Source organism: Electrona antarctica (assembly GCF_951216825.1).
Source record: "Electrona antarctica genome assembly, chromosome: 10".
In the NCBI taxonomy this organism is placed as follows: domain Eukaryota; kingdom Metazoa; phylum Chordata; class Actinopteri; order Myctophiformes; family Myctophidae; genus Electrona; species Electrona antarctica.
Window position 1 is genome coordinate 14,375,920 of NC_136791.1, and position 22,305 is coordinate 14,398,224.

At 42.6% G+C, this 22,305-nt stretch overlaps 1 protein-coding gene across 1 annotated transcript in view; it reads left to right on the top strand.

Moving 5' to 3' along the window:
* col19a1 (collagen, type XIX, alpha 1) overlaps positions 1 to 21,967 on the top strand; it is a gene marked incomplete at its 3' end in the record, with an annotated part of 69,656 nt that extends 47,689 nt beyond the window's left edge. The window contains exons 12-16 of the mRNA XM_079511807.1: positions 3,697 to 3,750; positions 12,669 to 12,704; positions 20,020 to 20,049; positions 21,516 to 21,569; positions 21,830 to 21,967. Of these exons, the coding sequence (XP_079367933.1) occupies positions 3,697 to 3,750; positions 12,669 to 12,704; positions 20,020 to 20,049; positions 21,516 to 21,569; positions 21,830 to 21,967 (312 nt within the window). The remainder of the gene's footprint in view (positions 1 to 3,696; positions 3,751 to 12,668; positions 12,705 to 20,019; positions 20,050 to 21,515; positions 21,570 to 21,829) is intronic.
* Positions 21,968 to 22,305: the final 338 nt, after the last annotated feature.

The following is a 22,305-nucleotide window of genomic DNA, read 5'->3' on the forward strand; positions in this document are numbered from 1 at the left end:
TTTTTGCCCTTTTTATTAATTAATTTATTATTAATGTATTCATTTAGAAATGTTTGGAAAGTATTTGCCCAAAATAACATGCCAAAAATAGAGATCAGATGTCTGGCTGAAAGTAGTTTAGTCTGTCCATGGTTTTTAAAACATTTCATTTAACAAATAAAAAGAGTAAGGGTAATGGTGACAGTATGCAACCCTGCCTTACAATGGTTAGGCTACAATGTCCCTAACCCTACAATGTCCAAATCATGGGTTGTGCCACTGCTGGTTCTGACTCAACAAGTAGAGTTAACGGTGCAGGGCCCTGAAGATGTTAGCACATACTGTTCTTGTACGGCACGCCATACAGCTGGACAATCTGCCACAGTGATTCGCGGTGGATGCCGTCGACAGCTCTTACTGGATGTAATTCATTATGATGGGTGTAAAGGCAACCGGACAACAAGAAAGATACCAGTGGGGGATATGGTGTGAAGCTCTTTCCAACACGTGGTGCTGTTGACAGTAAATCAGTCTTCGCTTTGAGTGCATGACACAGCATGTAAACCAGTAAGACGCCCGAGGGCGAGAAGCGGAGCGTATCTTGAGTGTACAGGGCGTGATGAGGTCAGATCAAGATATGGAATGTCAGAACAGGTCAGGTCCATATATGGAGATCTATGGGTGGCAGCAGGGGCAGTGTATTGAATGTACAGGGTTTGATGAGGGCCCAGGTAGGGCCGGGCCTTAATTTTCAGGCCTGTTGAGAACTCTAGTTTGAACGCTAGTTCTGGCCAGACAACAGCGCCACTCTTCGGCAGTCTCCTCCGTGAGAGTGTGGAGGTTGTACTGATGGGGCAGATCGGCAATGGCGTGTGCACGGATCCCCCTGGGTGACATCAGACTGCTGGGCGAGTGCGGACGCTTTGGCATGGGATGAACTTTGACTAATAAATCACAATGACCTGGGCACCATATATGGGGGCTGATGTCACGTGATGTCACGATGATCTGGGCAGCTGGAGGCTTGCCTGGGGTTACCAGGGGGCTGATGTCACGTGATGGGGCTTGCCTGGGGTGAGTGACAGGGATTGTTGGTTAGGTGTCAAAAACGCAAGGTTTCATAGTTAACACCCTCCGCGCCATTGTCGTAGATCTAGGTCAATTGAAGCCTATTATTTAATACTACGCTTACCGCCATTGCCGTTGATCAATGGCAATTGCGCTTTTATAGTGCTTTCGATCGATCAAGCCATAATGCTACTTGCGTTAGCATCGGGTTAACCTGTTGTTGTCATGACAATGGATCGCCCATCTTAGATCGTCCTCGCCATAATAATCCATTCTATCTGTTTCTTTCAATCGCCTGTATCTCCTATTCCTTGTCCCAGATGGCATTTTTGGTCAAAACAACATTTCTTTGACGGCACAGAGCCGACGATGTGGACCTCTCCAGTGCCTCGGTATAGACCCATCTTTTAAACAAGGCCTGTCCAGGACCTGTTCCACTTACTAGGATATGTTCACTTCCGGTAGTCTGGAAATGTGGCTTTTCAAAATAAGAGCTCAACTGGGAAAAATGCGGCCGTGAATTAGATCATAATTTATCAATAAATGCTAGCGGTCTAAGTGTTAACTGCAACATCCGGTCGCAACAAAAAACTAAATCTGTGTGTTTAACGGCAAATTAAACAACTAACTTGTGATATGAAAATATACTGAAAATAACTCAAAACAAACTGAAACAAACGAACACACACGGTTGAAAGACTGAGTGGCTTCTTCCCTGTGGCGTTTCCCAATTCCCTCCTGCTGTGCACCAGTGACATCCACAAATAGACTGTGCCCCATAATTGGCTGAACCCCGCCTATGCCCAGGTGGTTCAGTGAGGAATATCACTGCACCTTCATAATAAATTAACCACAACTAAAATCATCAAATTGAATACAACAATGTGTGTCTGAAGTTCTGGGCACTACTCTATGATGTTGCAGACAGAGTTTGAAGAAGATCTGTTTGGAGAAGGACATACAGTACCATTTCGGAATCCAGCTTGTGATTCATTCATTGCTATATGAGTGTTTGTTCAGTAAAGGGTGTCTCCATGTCTCTCCAGCTCTTTATTCAACAGAAAATGCATTTTCAGAATCTGATCTATCACTTGCTACCTTTACCTTTAGTTTCCTTTCCTCTAAAGTAAAGGCCTATTTATACTCCAGTTGTATGTGATAAGGTGACCACTGAAACGATGGTTAGGCTAAATGGAGAGATGTGTTCATGTGAGCGGTGAGTCGCTTACCACCGCGTGACGTCATGTTGTAGGTTTTCGGTGGTCACCTTACGGCCGGGCTCCACCGGGCGCGTCAGCGTCGCGTCTCCGTCACCGTCAGGGAATGTTCCCTTTTTAATCAATGAAGGGTGGCTCCACTGCCCGCGTTGACGGAGACGCGACGCGTGCATTAAAATTGAACCGGTGCGTTTTTTGACGCGACGCGACGGAGACGCAACGCGTCCGGTGGAGCCCTGGCGTTATCCCCTAAAACCTGAGTATGAATAGGCCTCAACAGTTTTGGACATACAAGGTTTCCACTCGACAGCGCTGCTGTGTCCTCAGTCACACTGCCGATGGTACAATGCGGCCCGCTTTGCCAGGTTTCTGGCTGACATGCTGGCATCGCTGGCATACGCTCATCAAATAGTGTGAAGCGTCACAGCACGGCTCCATTTCAGCCCTAATTGTCTTATTTCTGGAAAAGATTGTAGCCTAGTCAGTGAAATGAATATAGTGTCCCCACAGTATCTCTTTCAGTTTTGCATCAATTAGGTTTAACATAAGCTACTGTATGAAGGAAGCTATAAATATGCAGTGGTGGAGGAAGTACTTTTCCCCCCCCTTTTTAATCTACCGGTATATCTATAAATGCACCAAGTCTGTGTGTGTGTGTGTGTGTGTGTGTGTGTGTGTGTGTGTGTGTGTGTGTGTGTGTGTGTGTGTGCTGTTGTAATCCACGTAACTCAAGAACCGTTCGCCCCACCAACTTCAAATTCCACTACCCCTGCCCAGTGTCCATATATGGAGCTGGCCTGTTCTGACATCATTCTGACGTCTGCATAGACTCCATATTTGGGCATGCCTGAAAAAGAACTCCGTATATAGGCATAAAAGGGACACAGACATACTGGGTGGGGCCTGCATTTCCAACTTGCATCGTTCCAAGTAGGCCAGTGCCCAACGAGCACCGATGTAGAGGCTCCAACGGGCACCGCTCTAGTTAAGTAAAAGTAACAATACCACAATAGCAATAAATTGACAAATTTGTTAACAATTTGACCTGAGAAAAAGTGCAAAAGTATTGGCATTTAAAATATACTTACAGTACCAAAGTAATTATTTTTGAATAGCTGAAGTATAAAAAAGGTCTTAATTGGTTATGGTATGTTTTATAACAATATTCTAATTCAGTAACTAAAACTGACAAATAATTTTAGTGGAATACAGTTAATATTTGCCTCTGAGATGTTGTTCGAGTAGAAGTGGAAATACAAGTATAAGTTAAAAAGAAAACGTACGGCAACATTGTACTTTAGCACAGTACTTGAGTACATGTACTTAGTTTCCAGCACTGTAAATATAAGATCGTCTCCATTAAACATACAGTTTACTGAATGGTACCTCGCGGGCATTCCTTGTAATTCTTGCTTGTATATTTTACTCATAGGGTGCAACAGGAGCAACTGGAGAGCCCGGTGAAGAGGGAACGCCGGGAATAAATGTAGGTTGCCCTCCTCTTTGATTGTAAACACAGCAAAGGATGTTAAGTTACATAAATCTCCTTGCATGCTGATGTAGGTTGGCCTATTTCATGTTCAGAGGACTTTTCTACCTCCCCCTCATCCCCCCCCCCCCCCCCATCCCCCCGCACCCATCCACCCCACCTCTCACTAATATTAGCTCATAGTCTTTTTTTACAGCTAGTATGTTATTTAAGGATTGAGTAGACACCTGAGAGGAGAGAATTCGATGTATGAGCATGTGAGCCGGTATCATCTTGCAGATATAAGTCCTGCGGGACGGCCCGAGCCCACTCCATGGCATTCTGATGGTAAATCAAGTTACACATGTGATTACATGATGTTCCGTTGTAGAGTAAATGTCATAAAGGCTGAATTTTACTCCGTCCTGCACCGCAGAGTCCACGGGGTGGTCTTTAAAAAAAGTGCATCTGGGGCAAATCTATGTTGAAATCTGCCAACACCTCCTCTCTATTTAGATTAACTTTTATAAATGATATTCAAGAGTTTCGAGGAGAGATAAGGATGTTTATAAGATGTGTTTTTCCCCCCCAAGATTGTGTCGGTGCAGTGAGCTTTAGCCCATACTGTATATGGCGGTGTATCGCTGAGCAAATGGAAAGTCACAAAAGGCATTTCTCGCCGTAACCTCCCTGGCATTCGTAGGCCGGCACTCAAGATATCTGTGTTACTTGGAGATCCTGTTCCACGGGAGATTTAAAGACTTGCCATTCAGTGTATCAACACTTTCTCAGCAGAACATTTGGAATGCTCACTTTGACTTCACATTTCAATTCGGACTGCTCCTCCTTGTCATGCCAAGTTCATTTGCGGACGATATAAAAACCTGCAATCCCTCAAAAACTTCCTCCCTTTGCATCTGTTTCTGTCTCTCTGTCAAAACAACGGCTATGACCAGCAGCTGTTCTGCTTAGTAAAAAGAAACAAAGGAAAAAAAAGCCATAAGTAAACATAATTAGGCTGCATTTGTACACCCGTGCTTCCCTCCCTGGCTGTGTTTATTCGCTTGCTTTAGTTGCCTTGTGCTGGGGAGTTGCCAGATTGTCTTGTGGCCCCAGCGCTATAGGAGTGACGAGACACAGTGGTGTGTGTAATTAGCAGGCAAGTGTACACAGCTCCCCACAGCGTTCTGACCCCATGTTGCAGGAGTAGACAGACGCCCAGGCAGACACCAGCCTTCTCCCAGCCCCCATCACCGTCCCTCCCCGTGTCCTAACTATCCCTTTCCCTTGCTACAAAGCCCACAGCTCCAAAACAATACATACAGAAAGACAATGGTTTTTAAATGGCTCTTTAAAAATATCGCCTACTAAAAGCAACGTTTTTATTTAGTGAAAGTTTCTTCATGTGCATGTCCTCATATGGACATTCTAGGGGATATGTTTTCGATCAAAGTTAATTAATGGTTCTTTGAGGCACATTTAACCACGTAAACCCTAGTGTCCCTATTCTGTTTTAATAGGTGAACATTGGTCGAACATTGCCAAACTACAAGCTCGTTCAAGCTCGTTGTAAGCTTGAAAAAAAAGAGCAGACCAAGTATAGACTAATAGATTATAGTCTATATTATGATTTACAGTTGATTGTGATTCCAAGCTCTGAGCACTCCTTCAGTCGGTCTTATGATTAATCTGTGACGATTTCCAAAGTTAATGTTCCCTGGGTGACGCTTGTCGACGACGTATATACAGTAGGGTTTACGTTTTTAAGGATTATTTATAGAACCATTAAAATGTGTATGTCTGGAAAGGTCTGAAAAGGTTCTTCCCTGAAGAATCCAACCTTTATATTTTCTGTGAGTACCGTAGCAAGCCAGTTTCCCTGCTCTGTCTCTCCCTCCATTGCCACAGAACACTGTGTTGGACCCATGCGATGAGGCTAATTCTGTTAGCAGGAGGCAGCATCGCAGCGTCTTTAAGTGGGTTATGTTCTCGAAGGTCGAACGTAAAATAAAATAGAAGGCAATAATCCATAAAGGGATTTATAGAAACTTTCAGCAGGAACTTGTAATGTCTAAGACAAAGGAAATTCAAAAAGACTTGGAATTTCAGGTTCAATTTCAAGTGATTCAGCCCCCATCGCCCCTTGCATTTCAAAATGATGACTTTCCCATGTTGTTGTTTGGCTGTCAATAGGTGTTTTATTGTATTGTATTAATGGTGCAGTGGTAGGCTCATTAACCCATTTTGACCTGAGATCAGATTCTAAAAATGTCTTCTACATCCTGACAGTTTTCTGAAAAAGCTATGTTTCTATGTCAGTCGTTCTTCGATTTTTCAAAAATAGCAGACCTACAAGCTCGTAGCGCGCCACTCGGTGGCGCGCTATGAGCTTGTAGATCTGCTATTTTTCAATAGCTAAATCACAACATAATGCTAACACCAAAAGGGGTTCCCGCCCAAAATGCGTTAAAGCAGCAATTCAACAAAATCAGCATCACAGTTCTCCTGACAGGGAAATCGTCTCTCAAATGATCAAGTAAAAAAGACTTGCTGGATTTCTTTAATATTCAGCCTATCAGTTTACATCACTCCTGTACAACAAAAGAAGCACAGTTGAATGGAACGCCCTGTGTTTTGACAAGCGCAAAGTTGGCAACCCTGCACTGAATGACAAATACTGTAATTCTCTCCTCCTCGTTCCCACTGCACCAGCTCTTACATTGTCACTGTCAGCTGGAAGCCTTCAAAAAACTGTTACTTTTAAGAAGAGGAAAAAAGAAGCTGTGTTCAAATGGGTCCTATGTGAAATTATGATTTTGTCACAAGCTCTTAATATCTTTCATTAGTTTAATATTAATAAAACCCAGCACAGACACATCACTTTCGCTTTCATGTCTCAAACATGTTCAAAGGTAAAACAATGTTTTGAAACTTTTGTGTGATACTGTAGCATGACAAGGTAATGCATTAATTTAGGAAAACGTTGAAATATGGAATATGAAAACAATATACCTAGTTGTCCTAGGTATAACAATGTCCTAGTTCAGTGATGAGTACATGCTTTTTTTTAAATATACAGTAGACGTTGCTTGAAGGATATTGTATTTGCCAAAGCTTTGTTCTGGAACCACGTTATATAAAACAAACTGAATTCAGAGTTGGGAAAACTGCATTTCTGCAGCTTTTGCCCAATGGCATATTTTCCTTGTTCTTTTTGTTATGTAGAATAAAATTGGCTTCACTCTAAACAGTGCATTATATTTCTGATTCTGGTTCAGATTAAGTTATTTACACTGTACTCCAATAATAATCAGCTCAGACGGTATGGATAATTGTCGTAGTGTTGATTAATCTGTGACCGGTTTCCAAAGTTAATTTTAAAATGATAGTCTTCAGTGTAATGCAATGTTAATTGGTTATTAAATTATGGTGATTTGAGGCCCAATTAGTACTCATCATCTTCTAATTGTCTGGCAGATTATGTTTCTTGGTATTCACATATACAGCGATAACTTTAATGCATTGTTGTTGTAACTGCCTCGAGAGCACAATATAGCTAGGCGATTGATTTGTCTTATTGTCCTTCCTTAAAAGAGAATTATTTCTCAACAGGGGGTACATTTAATGACAATGAAATTGTTGTTCTTTAATTGAAAAGGTGTATTAACTGACCAGATGTTTAGCTGGTGCTGACTGCATTGAATACATACTGTAGTTGAATCCAGTATCGTCAACTATAGTCTTAATTTAGTATTGTTCATTGATCCAAGTCAAAACTAACAGATCTACAAGCTCACAAGCAAGCTTGTATATAGATTACGTTCGGCAGACTTTCAGGTTTATTGATAGTATCATGTTTTAGCGTTGTTCATGGATGTTGTCGTGCTAAGGCCTACCCACTTGGTCATTTCTTGTACAGATTTGGAAATAAATTCAAATGAGATTTTTTTCTTTTTCTCCCAGTACTCTCTTGAGTCACCATGCCTAACCGGAGTGGCAGAGGTGGATACTGAAATCGAGAATTGTCTTTTTACACATGTATCATTCAGCTAATCAGTAGAACTATTAATACCACCGTGTGTGAGGACAGGAGGAAGGTTGAGAGGAGAACTCCTGTCTCGGACAGTATTTCAGGCTATAGACCCAAACTGTATCGCCTGTCTGACCAAAGGTGCGTTCATACTTGGATGGTTAGGGCGGCGTGATTACATACAAAGTCTATGCAAACACGATAAGTTGCGCGAGCGCCGCAAACGGGTGCGGCGCGACCTGGCGCAGCACAAACGGGACGAACCGAGGCGAATATTTAAATTCAAGTCTGAACGCACCTCAAGGAGACATCCTTGTTAGAGACCAAGAATTGTCATGGCCAATGCATTTTATGAATGATAAGGCTCGAGAGGAGACTCGCGGAGAAGAGCCAGTAATTTGTCACGTCTCTGGTGCTGCCGCAGACTTAATGTAATAAGGGTAGGTAGTTATCTTCTGCAGATGTAATTCTCTATTAATAGCCTCTTCAACTCCACACTTAAGCATGACGAATTGTATTTTTTGAGCCATTTAACTGACCCCCCCTCCCCCACCCTATCCCCATCCGTCCTGGTCACTCTTACCCTATTTCAAAGAGATGCTGCTGCTGCTGCTGGTCCTGGCCCAAATATGTCACACCTAACAAGGCGGGCTGCAAATTTAGCCTGTCAATAATGTGTCAAGCGTCATTCATCAGCTATCACTGGTGGAGCCATTCATCCTCGGTCTTTATCTCAGCTGTCCGTTTGCCTTTCACTTTTCACCACCGAGGCGAGGCGAGGGGGGCCTGACTGCCCCGGGGCCGGGCTCACAATCCTTCCCACTAGCCCCTGCTGAAGGTGATGACACTCTCAGGCCTTTTGACTCAAACTAAGGGGCATCGGGGGCTTGTTGAGCAATGTGCAGTAAGCTGGTTGTACTTAAAGGCGTAGTGAAATGAAAAATATGTTTTTCACACTTTTAGACCACATCCGTGGTCATCATACCTAACAATGGATGCCAAAAAAATGGGTACATTTTCATTTTTGTATATTTTATATCAAAATTCCATAAAAATCGAATTGTAATTACTTCCTGAAAACGAAAACGTACTGTGTGATGACGTGTCGAGGCCCACATCGATAAAAGCCAATAAAAATGAAGCTCACCCGTTTAATTCCCCATATCTGCGCATCCGTCCAACACTGTCCAACACAGCTGCTACTAATTACAGAATTCCTCCGTTTTTATTCCCATTCAAGATGACATCCAGACAGTGTATTACTCGGTTTCAACTTAATCATCACGCTAAAATATGTATCTGAAAACATTATAGGGTAGAAATAAGCCACATAACAGTAAACTGGTACAGCTGGCCGACTATCTGACTTGTAAACAAACACACACCATGCGTCCTGGTATAGCATAGCTACCGTCCCTAGCTACCGTCCCATCGCCTGAAGGGATGCGACGCTCTGATTGGTTCAGAAACTTCAGAGCGGTGTTTCAAGTTGAAACCGTCTGAAACTTCAAAATAAACTGCCCACCATTTCCGTTTCACTACGCCTTTAAGGGCCGTCCACTCCAAGAATGATAACTATAAATATATTGTTTTGAAAATCGTTCTAACTCAAGTGGATGGCGGAGACCACACCATAACTATAACGCCAACGACAGTAAGTAGTAAGTAGTAGTAATTCATCTGAAGGGTCATGTTCAACATATCGCTCAAGTACAACATGTTTACAGAACGTCATGCTGTAGTTATCCTTATAGTTCCCATTCTTGGTGTGGTCTGCTCTTTAGCGTTGCATGTTTGTTGACAATATACACAGTCAAATTCAGATTTTTTATTTAACACTGAGAGTGTACAAAGTACTACACAGACCCTCATGGACTCTCTAACATAGAAATAGCTAAATCAACACTGACAACGTTACTGTGTATACTGTGTATTCTCCGCATACAGGTATGTATGACAGTCCACTGAGTGACTGTTCTGGTGGCCTTTTCCAGAAACGCTATGCTTTCATTGGGTATGCTGCAGGGACATTGTTCTATCCACAAGGGCAACCAAACCAATCGATCAAATCCAAATCAATGGAAAAACTCCAGCGGGTGATGTTGTTTTTCCCTCCAGGGTTTGAAAGGTGAACCCGGGCCTATTGGTCCAGAGGGGCCCAAAGGATTGAAAGTGAGTGATGATGCCAAACTTCATGCGTAATGGGGTGCACAAGATCATGCTGCTTATAACACTTATCATCTTTGTGGAACCATATATATATATTTATTTTTTTGCTTTGAGGAATATGCTTAACTTGCATGAGCTGCAATCTCAGACTCATCAAACTCTCTGTCCATTTTGTTTGAAGTGCCGTATACTGATTGCTACTCCAAACACGTCAGTCAACTAAATTGGACTTTTATCTCCGTCGTAGTTGTCAAGCTATAGGTAAGATCTTGAGTGTCGTCCAGTGAAGCTCGCATTTCGATCAGATGTTATATCCATCAAAAGTAAAAGCATAGGGGCATTTGTACATGTCTTATCTGCAGATTGACAATATTTATCTAAGTGTCTTCAAGTTGTATTTAGGATTAAAGCCAAAACAAAAATGATGGTGCCATGGCGGTGAGATGGTTATATGGAATAGAGTACTTTGCATTCATAAACATTAATCATGTTTGACGATGTCAGAATTCAGTATCCAAGGCATAATTATACAGAACCAATTTCTTGAGATTTTCGTTTGACAGTGCGCAATGGAGAAGTTTGACGCCAAACATCCACATCTCTTTGTTGTAACCTATTCAGTGATTTATTTTTAAAATTAGATTCATTTTTATTTATTTTTATTTTTTACAATGGAACATTCTTTTCCGAGCTTTCCTTCCATTCCATCACATTATTTTGCTATGCCTTGTGTTGAAACGTTTCCCTGTTAATTAGTTGCTATATCTCCTGTTCGCTATCCGTTTTCACCCCCTCCACTTATTGGACGTTTTTGTTGTTGTCGTTTTGGTCGAGCTCAGTGTATAATTGTAGGTGCGGTGCACTGTCTGCCAGCCTTGAAGTTATAATGAGCTCTGTGCGTGTCTGTGAAGACTACAGAGCATCACAGGATATTTCATCCTATTTTCCGGATGGGAGGTGGAAGAGAGTGGGAGGCAAGAGAGGAGCCTTTGTTTTATATTGAAACTGACAGAGGAAGGCAGATTTGGAAGATGCTAAAGTAATGAGGCTCTGGAATATCCCATAGCAGGCATATTTTAGGTGTAACATTCATTTAGACAACAAAACGACTGTGAACTACATGCAGCTCTTTTCTTTTTTTTTTCATCCAAATCAGATAAACTGGGTACTGCCAGTCGCAAAGTCCAGAGATTTTGCGACTCATTCTTACACGATTTAAAGCCGTTTGCGAATAATGCACCGCAATACAAGTGCGGGAAGATTTGAGGGAAGAATAGCGGGCGGTGTTCTGATCCAAAATAGCTAAAAGACAAGGGCGTTTGTGATGGGCGTTCATCCACTTCATTCCATTATGTCCCCTTCACTTTTCATGACTGGCTGTATTATACTGTATGTCACATTCTCCAAACAATGTACTCCTACCTCGGTGCTTAATGCTACAGCTTTCACATCACAGCATATCACGAGCCTGTCTTTGTTTTAAGGCCTGTCACGATTAATTGCATCAGCCTCCACCGCCTGTCCTTTGTCTGACATGAAGGTAAAAGGCTTCATTTTGTGATACAGTCAATGTTCTCCGACTTGACTTACAAGTAGATTTCGACGTCGGGGAGGAAGTACTCCTGTACTGTACATGGTGAAACCGTGACATTTTAACATTGATTGACTGATGTTTTTATTGACAAATCTGAAGATACATGATGAACATGTATTTTTTTTTACGTACCTGTCAAAAGGGACATATCTGACAATTTCCAGTGTGTGTGTGTGTGTGTGTGTGTGTGTGGGGGGGGGGGTGTTGGGGGGCTGGTAGCAGAGACATCAATAATAAATGCATTCTTACATTTCTCAACCTTCTAAACAACTGAAATAACAAAACAAACAAGCAAACATGGGTACTGTAAATGGAGCCTAACTCAACTAACTGATAGTTGAAGTTAACGATAGACTAAACAACTTAAGGCTTGCAGCAGTGTTGATTTTGACGGCAGATTTAGATTTAGTTTTAGTCATAGTCTTTTGAATGGAATTCCATTCAGTTTTAGTCATATTCTAGTCATCTGATATGTTTTAGTTTTAGTTAGTTTAGTCATAGTTACAAAATCAACACCGCAGCAGAGTATAAAAACAAGTTCTTTCCCCACACAGCTTTTGAATCTGCATGGTACAAAATATGTGGATCTCACTCTGGTGGAACATCACTAACCATAGATTTTGTTTTTTAATAAATAGGATGTTCAGATATGGCTCTAAAATCATGTGTGTTTAACCCACTCTAAAATCATGTGTGTTTAACCCACTCTAAAATCATGTGTGTTTAACCCATTGATACCTGAGACCTGATACCTGAGATTCTACAAAATGTCTTCTAAATCCTGTGTCAGTGGTTCTCAAACTTTCATGTTTCTTGTGAAGAACCCCCAGAATTATGAAAATATGATGTTCCAGGGACCCCCCTAGAAGCAAAGATATGAGTTAAAACATTTGCTGTGAAAGAATAGATATTCAAAGATTTGCACCACATTTAGACGATTTTTCCAAAATAGCAGATCTACAAGCACGGCACACACGGCGCTACAAGCTTGTAGATCTGCTATTTTTAAACAGCTAAAGTATAAAATAATGGTTAATGTGGTTAAGCGCTAAAGTGACACAGATGCATTCCAGGTCTTAATGGATTTTAAAATGCTTGTATATTTATTTTGATTAATATCTTTATTCCATTGTTTCCTCACAGGGTGATGTGGGTCAGACTGGAGATCAAGGAGTGACTGTAAGTCGACACTTTCACACTTATTTTTCTTCTTCAATGCTAATTTGTTCCAAAAATGTGTAATGTGTAATGTGTGTGTGTGTGTGTGTGTGTGTGTGTGTGTGTGTGTGCGTGTGTGCATGTGTGCATGTGAACTGGTCGGATTGGTTGGTTGGATTGAGTTTTGTAAATACCACAGCCTTTTCGTCCATACACAGTTATCGTTATTACATTGTGTGTCAAAACAAAAAAACAAAACAAGGGCATTCGTGAACTTTCAGCTTTTATTGCCCAGCATCGTTCTTTTCTGGGGGGAGACACCTTCCACTTCCACACTTTGCTGAATGAACTTTGCTGAACAAAGCACATACTGTATGTCAGGGTTCCCCAATTAATTTTCCTCGAGGGCCATATTTTGACTAGGGTACCAGGCTGGGGGCCGAGTCCGCACGCGTGAGGTCGAGGTCTCGCCCTGAAAATTCATTTTCAGGGCAGGACCCCATTTGAAAAGGATGCCCAGTTTGACATGCATAGGCTACTGACCCCCATTTAATGCCATTTATATATATATTTTTTATTTTTATTCTTCCGCGGGCCGCCAGGGGGCGCTCCGCGGGCCGCAAATGGCCCGCGGGCCGCCTATTGGGGAACCCTGCTGTATGTGAAACAATGCATTTTTGTCTCCACCAGGCCGAAGGCATGGGGAGAGAGTATGTTTTGCACTCCGTCCGTGTGTGTGTGTGTCCGTCCGTCCTTCCTTCCGTCCTTCCTTCCGTCCGTCTGTGTACAGCTAATCTCCGGCACCGTTAACCCGGTCGATGCCAAACTTTGCACACACACTCCCTGGATGCCAACGATGAACCTCTGCCCCGCATTTTCCAGAACGGCCTGTTATAGCGCCACCATGAGGCAGCTTTTCACATGTTTTACCTAAAACTGCACCGATCAGCATGAAACGTTGCATGCACACTCCCAAGAGGCCAAGGACAAACCTTTGACCTGCATTTTCCGCATCTGCCTTTTATAGCGCCACCAGGAGGCCGACTTTTGTAAAACACATTTTTTGATATTACTCCTCCACATTCTGTCCAAAAATCTCACAAATCGTTACACAGTATCTCTATGGTCATGTGCTCAAGTCGGATCTGTCCGATATTTCATATTCCATCCTAATTGGCTATAATTGGCTTTCACAGTTTGCAAGATTGCCCCGTTTTGAACAAAAGCCTCAAATCATGAACGCAGCATGCAATTTACGTGAAATCTTTCACACATTTTCTTACTGGGCTGAGGAATATATCCCACCCTTTTCACATTGGCCTGTTATAGCGCCACCAACAGGTTGATTTTTGCAAAACACATTTTTGGAACAAAATGCCTCAAATCATCCAATTGCCATCAAAGGCAAACATGTTTATATTACTCCTAAACATTTTGCCAAACATCTCACACAGTCCTATCCTGCTGGTGGAGACCTGTGTCCAGAAGGGCACTTTTTCTAGTTAGATCTATTACTGTACGATAGGCCTACTGATGGTTAGTGAAAGCATGTACAGGAAGTGTCAAAGTGAGAGGACAGCAACGTTTTAAACAGTTGAGAAGATGTTAATGACCGAATATAATGGGGAATATTGTTCCAGTCAGAAGGAGCTTTGAACCTAAAGGATCTTTTGGCGACAGAAGTAGATACTGTTGGAACATTAAAGTAAACCAGTGAACGATGTCTCAGCTGATGTCTAGAGGTGTAATGCACCATGTACCGTTTGAGGTACTGTGAATAATTAAAATAAATGCATTTAAAAATGAATTGTAACCAGTGCTGCTGTCGTCTCACAGAGGGAGATGGCAAGTTAAGAGTTTCATACATTGTGCAATGGTGAGTCATATAATATATGGACATCCAAGAATAAATCTCCATAAACGGTTGTGAACGGTATTGAGTGGAAGAAGGTTATTTTTAGGTGCAGTCTGGTAAACAACATCAGCATAGTCCATGATATGAGTTGGAGAACCAGTTTCTTTCTGAATGTAAATGTGAAGCATTTCCTGTTACGGTAGAGGACACCAAGCGCTATAGTTTATTTTCCTAACAATGTTATCAATGTGACATTTGAAAGAGAGTTCAGAATCAAGCCAGACGCTGAGGTATTTGACGTGATCAACTCCATGCAGTTGCATACCGTCAAGACAAGTGATATTATTGTAGGTTTGATTTTAGGTTTTGGATGCAAGGTTCTGATTAGTCCCGAAAAGCATAGTGTTTGTTTTTGTTGTGTTGATTAGTTTATTAGCAGAAAGCCATAGTTCGAGATAATGGAAATTTGATTGTAATGTTGACAGAATTTGTGATAAGGTAGATTGTGAAGTGAATTCATGAATGTTTCTGTAATCATGTTTCCAATCCACTATTAAGCGAATGATTGGTCCACCTAGCTTTACCCGGGCCCCGTTGATCAGCATGTTTCCTGGTGGATCCATTCCAGGCAGGCCGTCATGGCTACCGTAACGGCCCTGTTGGCCATCCACCCGCCATACGTACTTCACGCTGCCAGGCAAAAGTGGCAATCCTGTACTTTTAGCCATTACCGCCTCTCACGACTTGGACGTGGGGTTGGATTTTGAGAAGCAATATGGGTACATAGAACTGTATTACTACCCAAAACCTGCACGGCAAGACGGCATGGGACATGTGTGTGTTCGACACCTTGCCATGCTTTAGTGGCTATAGCGCTTCTGACACAGTTGCGTAACCGTATACCAACACAATTTGTTTTTTCCGGAGCGCAGCATATGTTTTCTAGTGTGTGCAGAGCCTTGTGTTTTCAGCACGGATAAAACGCTTCGGTGGCCACACAGCCTTAAATCCAGCTTAAGGTGAGAACGGTCTTAAGTCTCACATTAAACGTTGCCTTGGAGTCGTTCAAACGAGGGATCAAACACACCGTACAGACACGGATAGATAGAGACACAAAGGATGGGAGGAAGGAGCTGCCTGTCAGGGAGCCTGGGGGAGGGGGGATCCGTCCATGTGCTCAGTGGGGGGTGAGGATGGAAGGTGACAGGTATAGGAGATGGCTGGTGAGTCACAGAACTGCGGTGCTGCTCGAACGCGCACACACACACACACACACACACACACACACACACACACACACACACACACAGTCAGCTTGGTTTCTTTTCCTCGCTGTCTCCATTTTCATCGCTTCCTCTTCTCTTCCCCTCAATCTGGGGCTTCCTTTTATTTTATTTTAACTTTATTTAGAGTTTTACCCCACCGGGAGACTCCCCACACACATTCCTGTGTTGTCACTACGGTCGTATCCTACTGGCTCACCTGCCAGTGAGGAGCCCCCACCGGGAGGACGTAGAGCCTTCGCCCTACTCCTCCCACCAAACAACACTCTCCCCAGCAGCCCGTATAGGAGTACACTACGTGCAATGAGACTCATCACCCTCCCCGCCCGGCTTCCCTCCCCAAAACACGGACCAATCGTGTTTGAGTGGACACCCGACAAAGCCGGTTGCAACACATGGATTTGAACCCACAACCTCTGTGTTGGTGGGCAGGGACTTAACCACTGTGCCACCCGTGCGCTCTGGGCCTTCCTGATGGAGGTCCCAGTAGCCCAGTGATTCTCAACCTGTGGGCCATGAGGATATTGCAAGTGGGCCCCCAAATAATTGACAAAACACTATGATTTTAATGATAATGTGACATTAATATGAAATAGATAATTATGTGAAAACAAAATTATGTGGTATTTATTTTCTTTAAAACCTTGAAAAATGTGTTTTCATTGTGAGGCCAATAAGTGTATTGTGTTAGTTCATTGAGCACAATCGTTTGATTGATCATTAACCCACTAAAACCGGCAAAGCATCTGTCATTTTACAGATGTACAAGCTCACAGCGTGCCACTTCATGCTGCACTGCGAGCTTGTACATCTGCTATTTGTGAACTTTTTTTTAAATTCTTATCTTGAAAGTGTGAGAAGAAGAACTACTCTACATTTTGTAGAACCGGCCTTAGGTGGTCTTAACGGGATCAAATAAAAACACTGATAATGCATACGGCCCACGTAGCCAGATGGGTGGGCCGTAAATTCATTTGGGATTTCCACGTGAAAAGGTTGAGAACCACCGCCGTGCATTTATTGAAACCCTGGAGGTATCCATGCTACCGCGTGTACGTTTTGATATTCTACCTGGAAGTAACTCACCCTGATTCATCCACACTGATCTCATACCTGGAGGCGTCCTACCATGTGTTCTGCATTCTAATCCTACAGTATACCTGGAGGTATCCTAGCTACCGCATGCCTTATGCATCCTGATGTTATAATTGGGCTGGTTATGGCACTATAGCTGCCTCTGCTGTAGTCCTGTTTAATGTAAGCCCAGGGGAACGTGAACATAACCTAGAAACACACACACACACACACACACACACACACACACACACACACACACACACACACACACACACACACACACACACGCACCTGCACCTTTATGGACTCTTCCATATAAATGCCAAGCACACTTATATACAGTATATATTTACATACTTAACCCATTTTGGGCGGGAACGCCTTTTGGTGTTAGCATTATGTTATGCTTTAGCTATTGAAAAATAGCAGATCTACAAGCTCATAGCACGCCACCGAGTGGCGCGCTACGAGCTTGTAGGTCTGCTATTTTTGCTGGTCTGCTAATTGCTGGTCTGCTAATTATAAGACATTTTTAGAATCTGAGCTCAGGTCAAAATGGGTTAACGCATGCAGTAGTGATGCATACAGTATACACACATGGTCATGCCGTCGTGTTGTAGCAGGGGAGTTGACGAGCAGCGTAGATTAAAGGTATACCGTGGGTGGTTAGCTAATTATCTACGCATCATGAGGGGATCCACCTGCCGGTTTTAATCAGCACCGGAGTGATACTAACACTGTGCCCCATCGCTTGTGGCCTGCCCCTTTTATGTCACACAAAAGCTTACTATACGCTTGGAGTGCAGCCACCATCCGTCAGCTATTCACTCATGCTAATTTTACATTTAATAAGGACAAGCAAAACGACAGACATCTGTAGTAAGCCGCGCGAGGTGCGAGCACGGCCGTTTCTGCTTCGCCAAACCTTTCTCACAACGCAGCCAGTGAACATTGCGGCGATGGTGAGCACAGAATGTCAGCGATTGTTTCCGTAGTTTGGATTTTACGGCCAGCTAGCCGACTTGCATGGTTTTCGTTTGTAACCCAAGGTCAAGCCTCTCTGCTTACGGGCCAGCGAGTGATGTAGCGCCGAACAATAAGAATTGATTTATTACCTAAAACACTATCAGAAGATTGAGGCTGATTTCATTTAGAGTTTTATTTAGGGTGTCACAGGTCATGGCTCTCAATCTTGTTTATAGGCATTGCTGTGAATATCTTACGGCTGTCAGCCCTACGGTGTTAAACAGCTGATTTTTTACCTCCTCTTCTTCTTAACTTTGAAAGAGGCCTCTGTCTTTCATGTTCCATAATAATGGCATGAATGTCTATTCTCGGCTGTTTCTAAGAGGTTGAGATTATTTGACCGTTGGATGCCAAAATGATATTTGGCTTGTATTTGAAAGCTGAGAAGTGGTGCATGCGTGCGTGCGTGTAAGTCGTGCGTGCGTGCGTGTGTGTAAGTGGTGCGTGCGTGCATGCCTTGTGTGGCCCTGCGGACAGACTGTCTGTCCTTTGTCGCTAGTGGCCGGCAAGGTGTCCGAGGAGTTGTAATAACATGACCTTAACGACACTCGAGGTCCTTGAGGCCAAGGATGGGCCACCTCATGACAGCTGAGTAGCGTGTTTATTAAGGGTGTAAATTCCTGACCTCACACAGCAGTTCCATTCAATTCTGATTCTAATTCCACCACCGTTCAATTCAATGGAATTATTTTTGATACAATGCATCCATGGCATTACATCCATACATCCATGTATACTTGCATTCTCCTTATAATACAGTATTTATGCTGCTTTCAGTCGTTCTCAACCTTTACAGGCCGCGACCCCCCCAAACTAATCATATTTGAACTGGGGACCCCCCACACTAATCATATTTGAACTGGGGACCCCCCACACTAATCATATTTGAACTGGGGACCCCCACACTAATCATATTTGAACTGGGGACCCCCCACACTAATCATATTTGAACTGGGGACCCCCCACACTAATCATCTTTGAACTGGGGACCCACCACACTGATCATAATTTAACTGGGGACCCCCCAAACTAATCATTTTGAACTGGGGACCCCCCAAAATAATCATAATTGAACTGGGGACCCCCCAAAATAATCATAATTGAACTGGGGACCCCCCCACCCTGACAAGCACTTGACGGAGTTGAGGCATTTAGTTTGACTCGGTTCCACAGATAAATATTGTGAAAAGCTTCAAGCTTTTGTTGATAGGTTATTTTACATTTTTTACATGATTCATTGGAAAAAATGTATCATGTGGTGACTCCCTGAGGGTCCCGGCCCAGAGGTTGAGAACCACTGCTGTACTCTACTGTACTGTACTGATTCTGATTCTTTACTCTACTGTACTATACTGATTCTGATTCTTTACTCTACTGTACTGTACTGATTCTGATTCTTTACTCTACTGTACTGTACTGATTCTGATTCTTTACTCTACTGTACTGTACTGATTCTGATTCTTTACTCTACTGTACTATACTGATTCTGATTCTTTACTCTACTGTACTGTACTGATTCTGATTCTTTACTCTACTGTACTGTACTGATTCTGATTCTTTACTCTACTGTACTGTACTGATTCTGATTCTTTACTCTACTGTACTGTACTGATTCTGATTCTTTACTCTACTGTACTGTACTGATTCTGATTCTTTACTCTACTGTACTGTACTGATTCTGATTCTTTACTCTACTGTACTGTACTGATTCTGATTCTTTACTCTACTGTACTGTACTGATTCTGATTCTTTACTCTACTGTACTGTACTGATTCTGATTCTTTACTCTACTGTACTGTACTGATTCTGATCCTTTCCCTCTCAAATAAACAAAGTAAAGTTGAATTACTTCTAATTGTAAAGGAGGAACAGAATCACTGGATAGTGGATAGACACCCACACTTTATGTTCTGTGTTAAGAATAAGCAATCAGTTATAACGTTCCAAATCAATGACGTTTAATCACCACCTAAAGATCGATACATTTCACATCCCTACTGTTTACAGCTGGTTCCGTTGACTGTTGACTGCATGTGAATTTAGATGAGCATTTCGTACCTACAGCAATCACAATCTTTGTGTTTTTATTTTGTAGGTGGAGCGAGAGTGTCTCAAGGGAGATCAGGTACATTTAAACATTCATATTTTTTCAACCACAGGGTTTGACTGGTGCCAGAGGAGACAGCGTAACAAGTTAAACCATGTTAAGGACCTATTTAACTCTAAAACACTAAACATACTCGTACCTCAAACTTGTTATTTCTTTATCAAACGGCAAGTTGTTTTCGTTTGGTTTCTGGTGTAATTACTTTTTGAGGGACGCTATATATACAGGTTTGTTTTTAGGTCAATGTTTGTTTTAAAAACGCCATTGACAATGAAGAGAAATGAATGATTGTTTAGTCACTAACACAAACATTAAATCCCATTAACGATAAACAGAATTTAATGTTTGTTTTGTCAACGTTTGTTTTACATCATCATTAAATCACCTAATCATCTTAAGATGATAAGAGCACCCCTCACTTCACACGGGTGTGATTTTTACTTATTTAAAAAAAATTGGGAATGTGCTCCCAAGCATTTATTATTATTATTAGTGTCAGACTATTGTTATTGTGACACTTTTTTTTCCCTCCGGAGTAATCGAATAATCAAATCGAACTTCCGCTGTGATTGGCCGAGCTTTGCATAACGTTTGTAGCAGCTAATTGGCTGTTGGTTATGTAACCAATCTATGTTTTACAATCGTTTATAACTATAGTCTGGTTTCCCTTTGGGCAAACAGACCATTGCAGAGTAATCTAACTTCCGCTGTGATTGGCCGAGCTTTGCATAATGTTTGTAGTAGCTAATTGGCTATTCCGGAGTAATCTAACTTCCGCTGTGATTGGCCGAGCTTTGCATACGTTAGCTACTACAACGTTTGTAGTAGCTAATTGGCTGTTGTTGGTTACGTAACCAATCTATGTTTTACAATCGTTTATAAAGACATGAATTCCCTTGAAGGGCAGAAGACACACCTGTCCATAACAAAACGTGACATTGTAATTGGCTGACAATTACAATGTCGCGGCAACCACACTTTGCAATTTTTCAAAATTGAGACTTTTCTAGTTTATGATTGTCTAATTATGATTATTATTAATATTATATATTTTGTCATTTCATCATCATATTGTTGACCATCCATTCAGACATTCTGAAACGAGCACCCAAATAAATAGTTATAAACGAATGTATCTGAATAACACACTAATGGGACCTTATAATCAGCGGAGTAGAACAATGAAATTAAAATACTCAATATCTCAATATAGAAAACCTAGCGCAACACTTTCCCCGCTACAAAATAAACGTGCTTGTCTCACAGAGCACAACGTGGCTGTGACTCAACGGTTTGCCGCCTTCCCGGGCCATTTGCACTGGTCTACATACTGTGGAACATGTGGCTCGAACATCTGTCGGCTACCACTTTTACAAGCAACAAGCCGTTAAACTCGTTCCTACGGTCGGTCCCTAACGATGTTAGAACCTAACACCTAACTCTCCGCGATGCATCTTGTCCGTCCCCCCCCCCCCCCCCCTCAGGGAGAAGCGGGAACGGCGGGGAAGCCAGGCAAAGAAGGCAAAGAAGGCAAAAGGGTGAGTGAACAGGAGCCTTTTTGTCTTGCTGTGTGTGTGTGTGTGTGTGGCCTCGGTCCACTCTGGGGCTCACAAGTCTTGTTCTCGACCGAGAGGTCCCCCCTGCTTGGGGGACGGCCAAACAGCAGCTGAGGGGCTTGTTGTTGCTGCTGGGGGGGTGCACAGACAGTTTTATGGCGGAGAGGTCAGCGTCGGACCCTGGAACGGGAGAGGTGGAATGCTAATTGTATGACAATTAATAATGGGCTCCGTGCCCACAGGGTCACGCACACACTGAGCGGGTGAGTGGCAGCGCACGTGGTAACTCCCACCAGGCGGCTGTGGTTGGTAAAGTGTACGGTTTCCTGAAAGGCCGGCCAGCGAGATTTGTGGGGGAAAAACGCAACATTCATGCCTGAACAAGTGAAATATTACACCCTCCCATTTAAATTAATCATCTCTGACTGTAGCAGCTCCGCGGTGGAAGTATAAAGAGTCGGTTTCCCAAAATGGGGCCCTGAATGTAATGGCCTTCGTTTAGACTGGGTTCGATTTGCTGGGAGGAATGGAGGGGAAATCCATGCCTCTGATTTTGATACCCCCCTGCTCATTTTTCATGGCCGGTGGGGGATTTTGTTGGAAATTAAATACTGTACATGTATTTCCTTTTGGGAAATGTAGAATATCTGATATTTGTGTTTTGATAATCTCTCTCTCATGCTGTTGTTACAGGTTGTTGAAAATCCTGTCTCTCAAT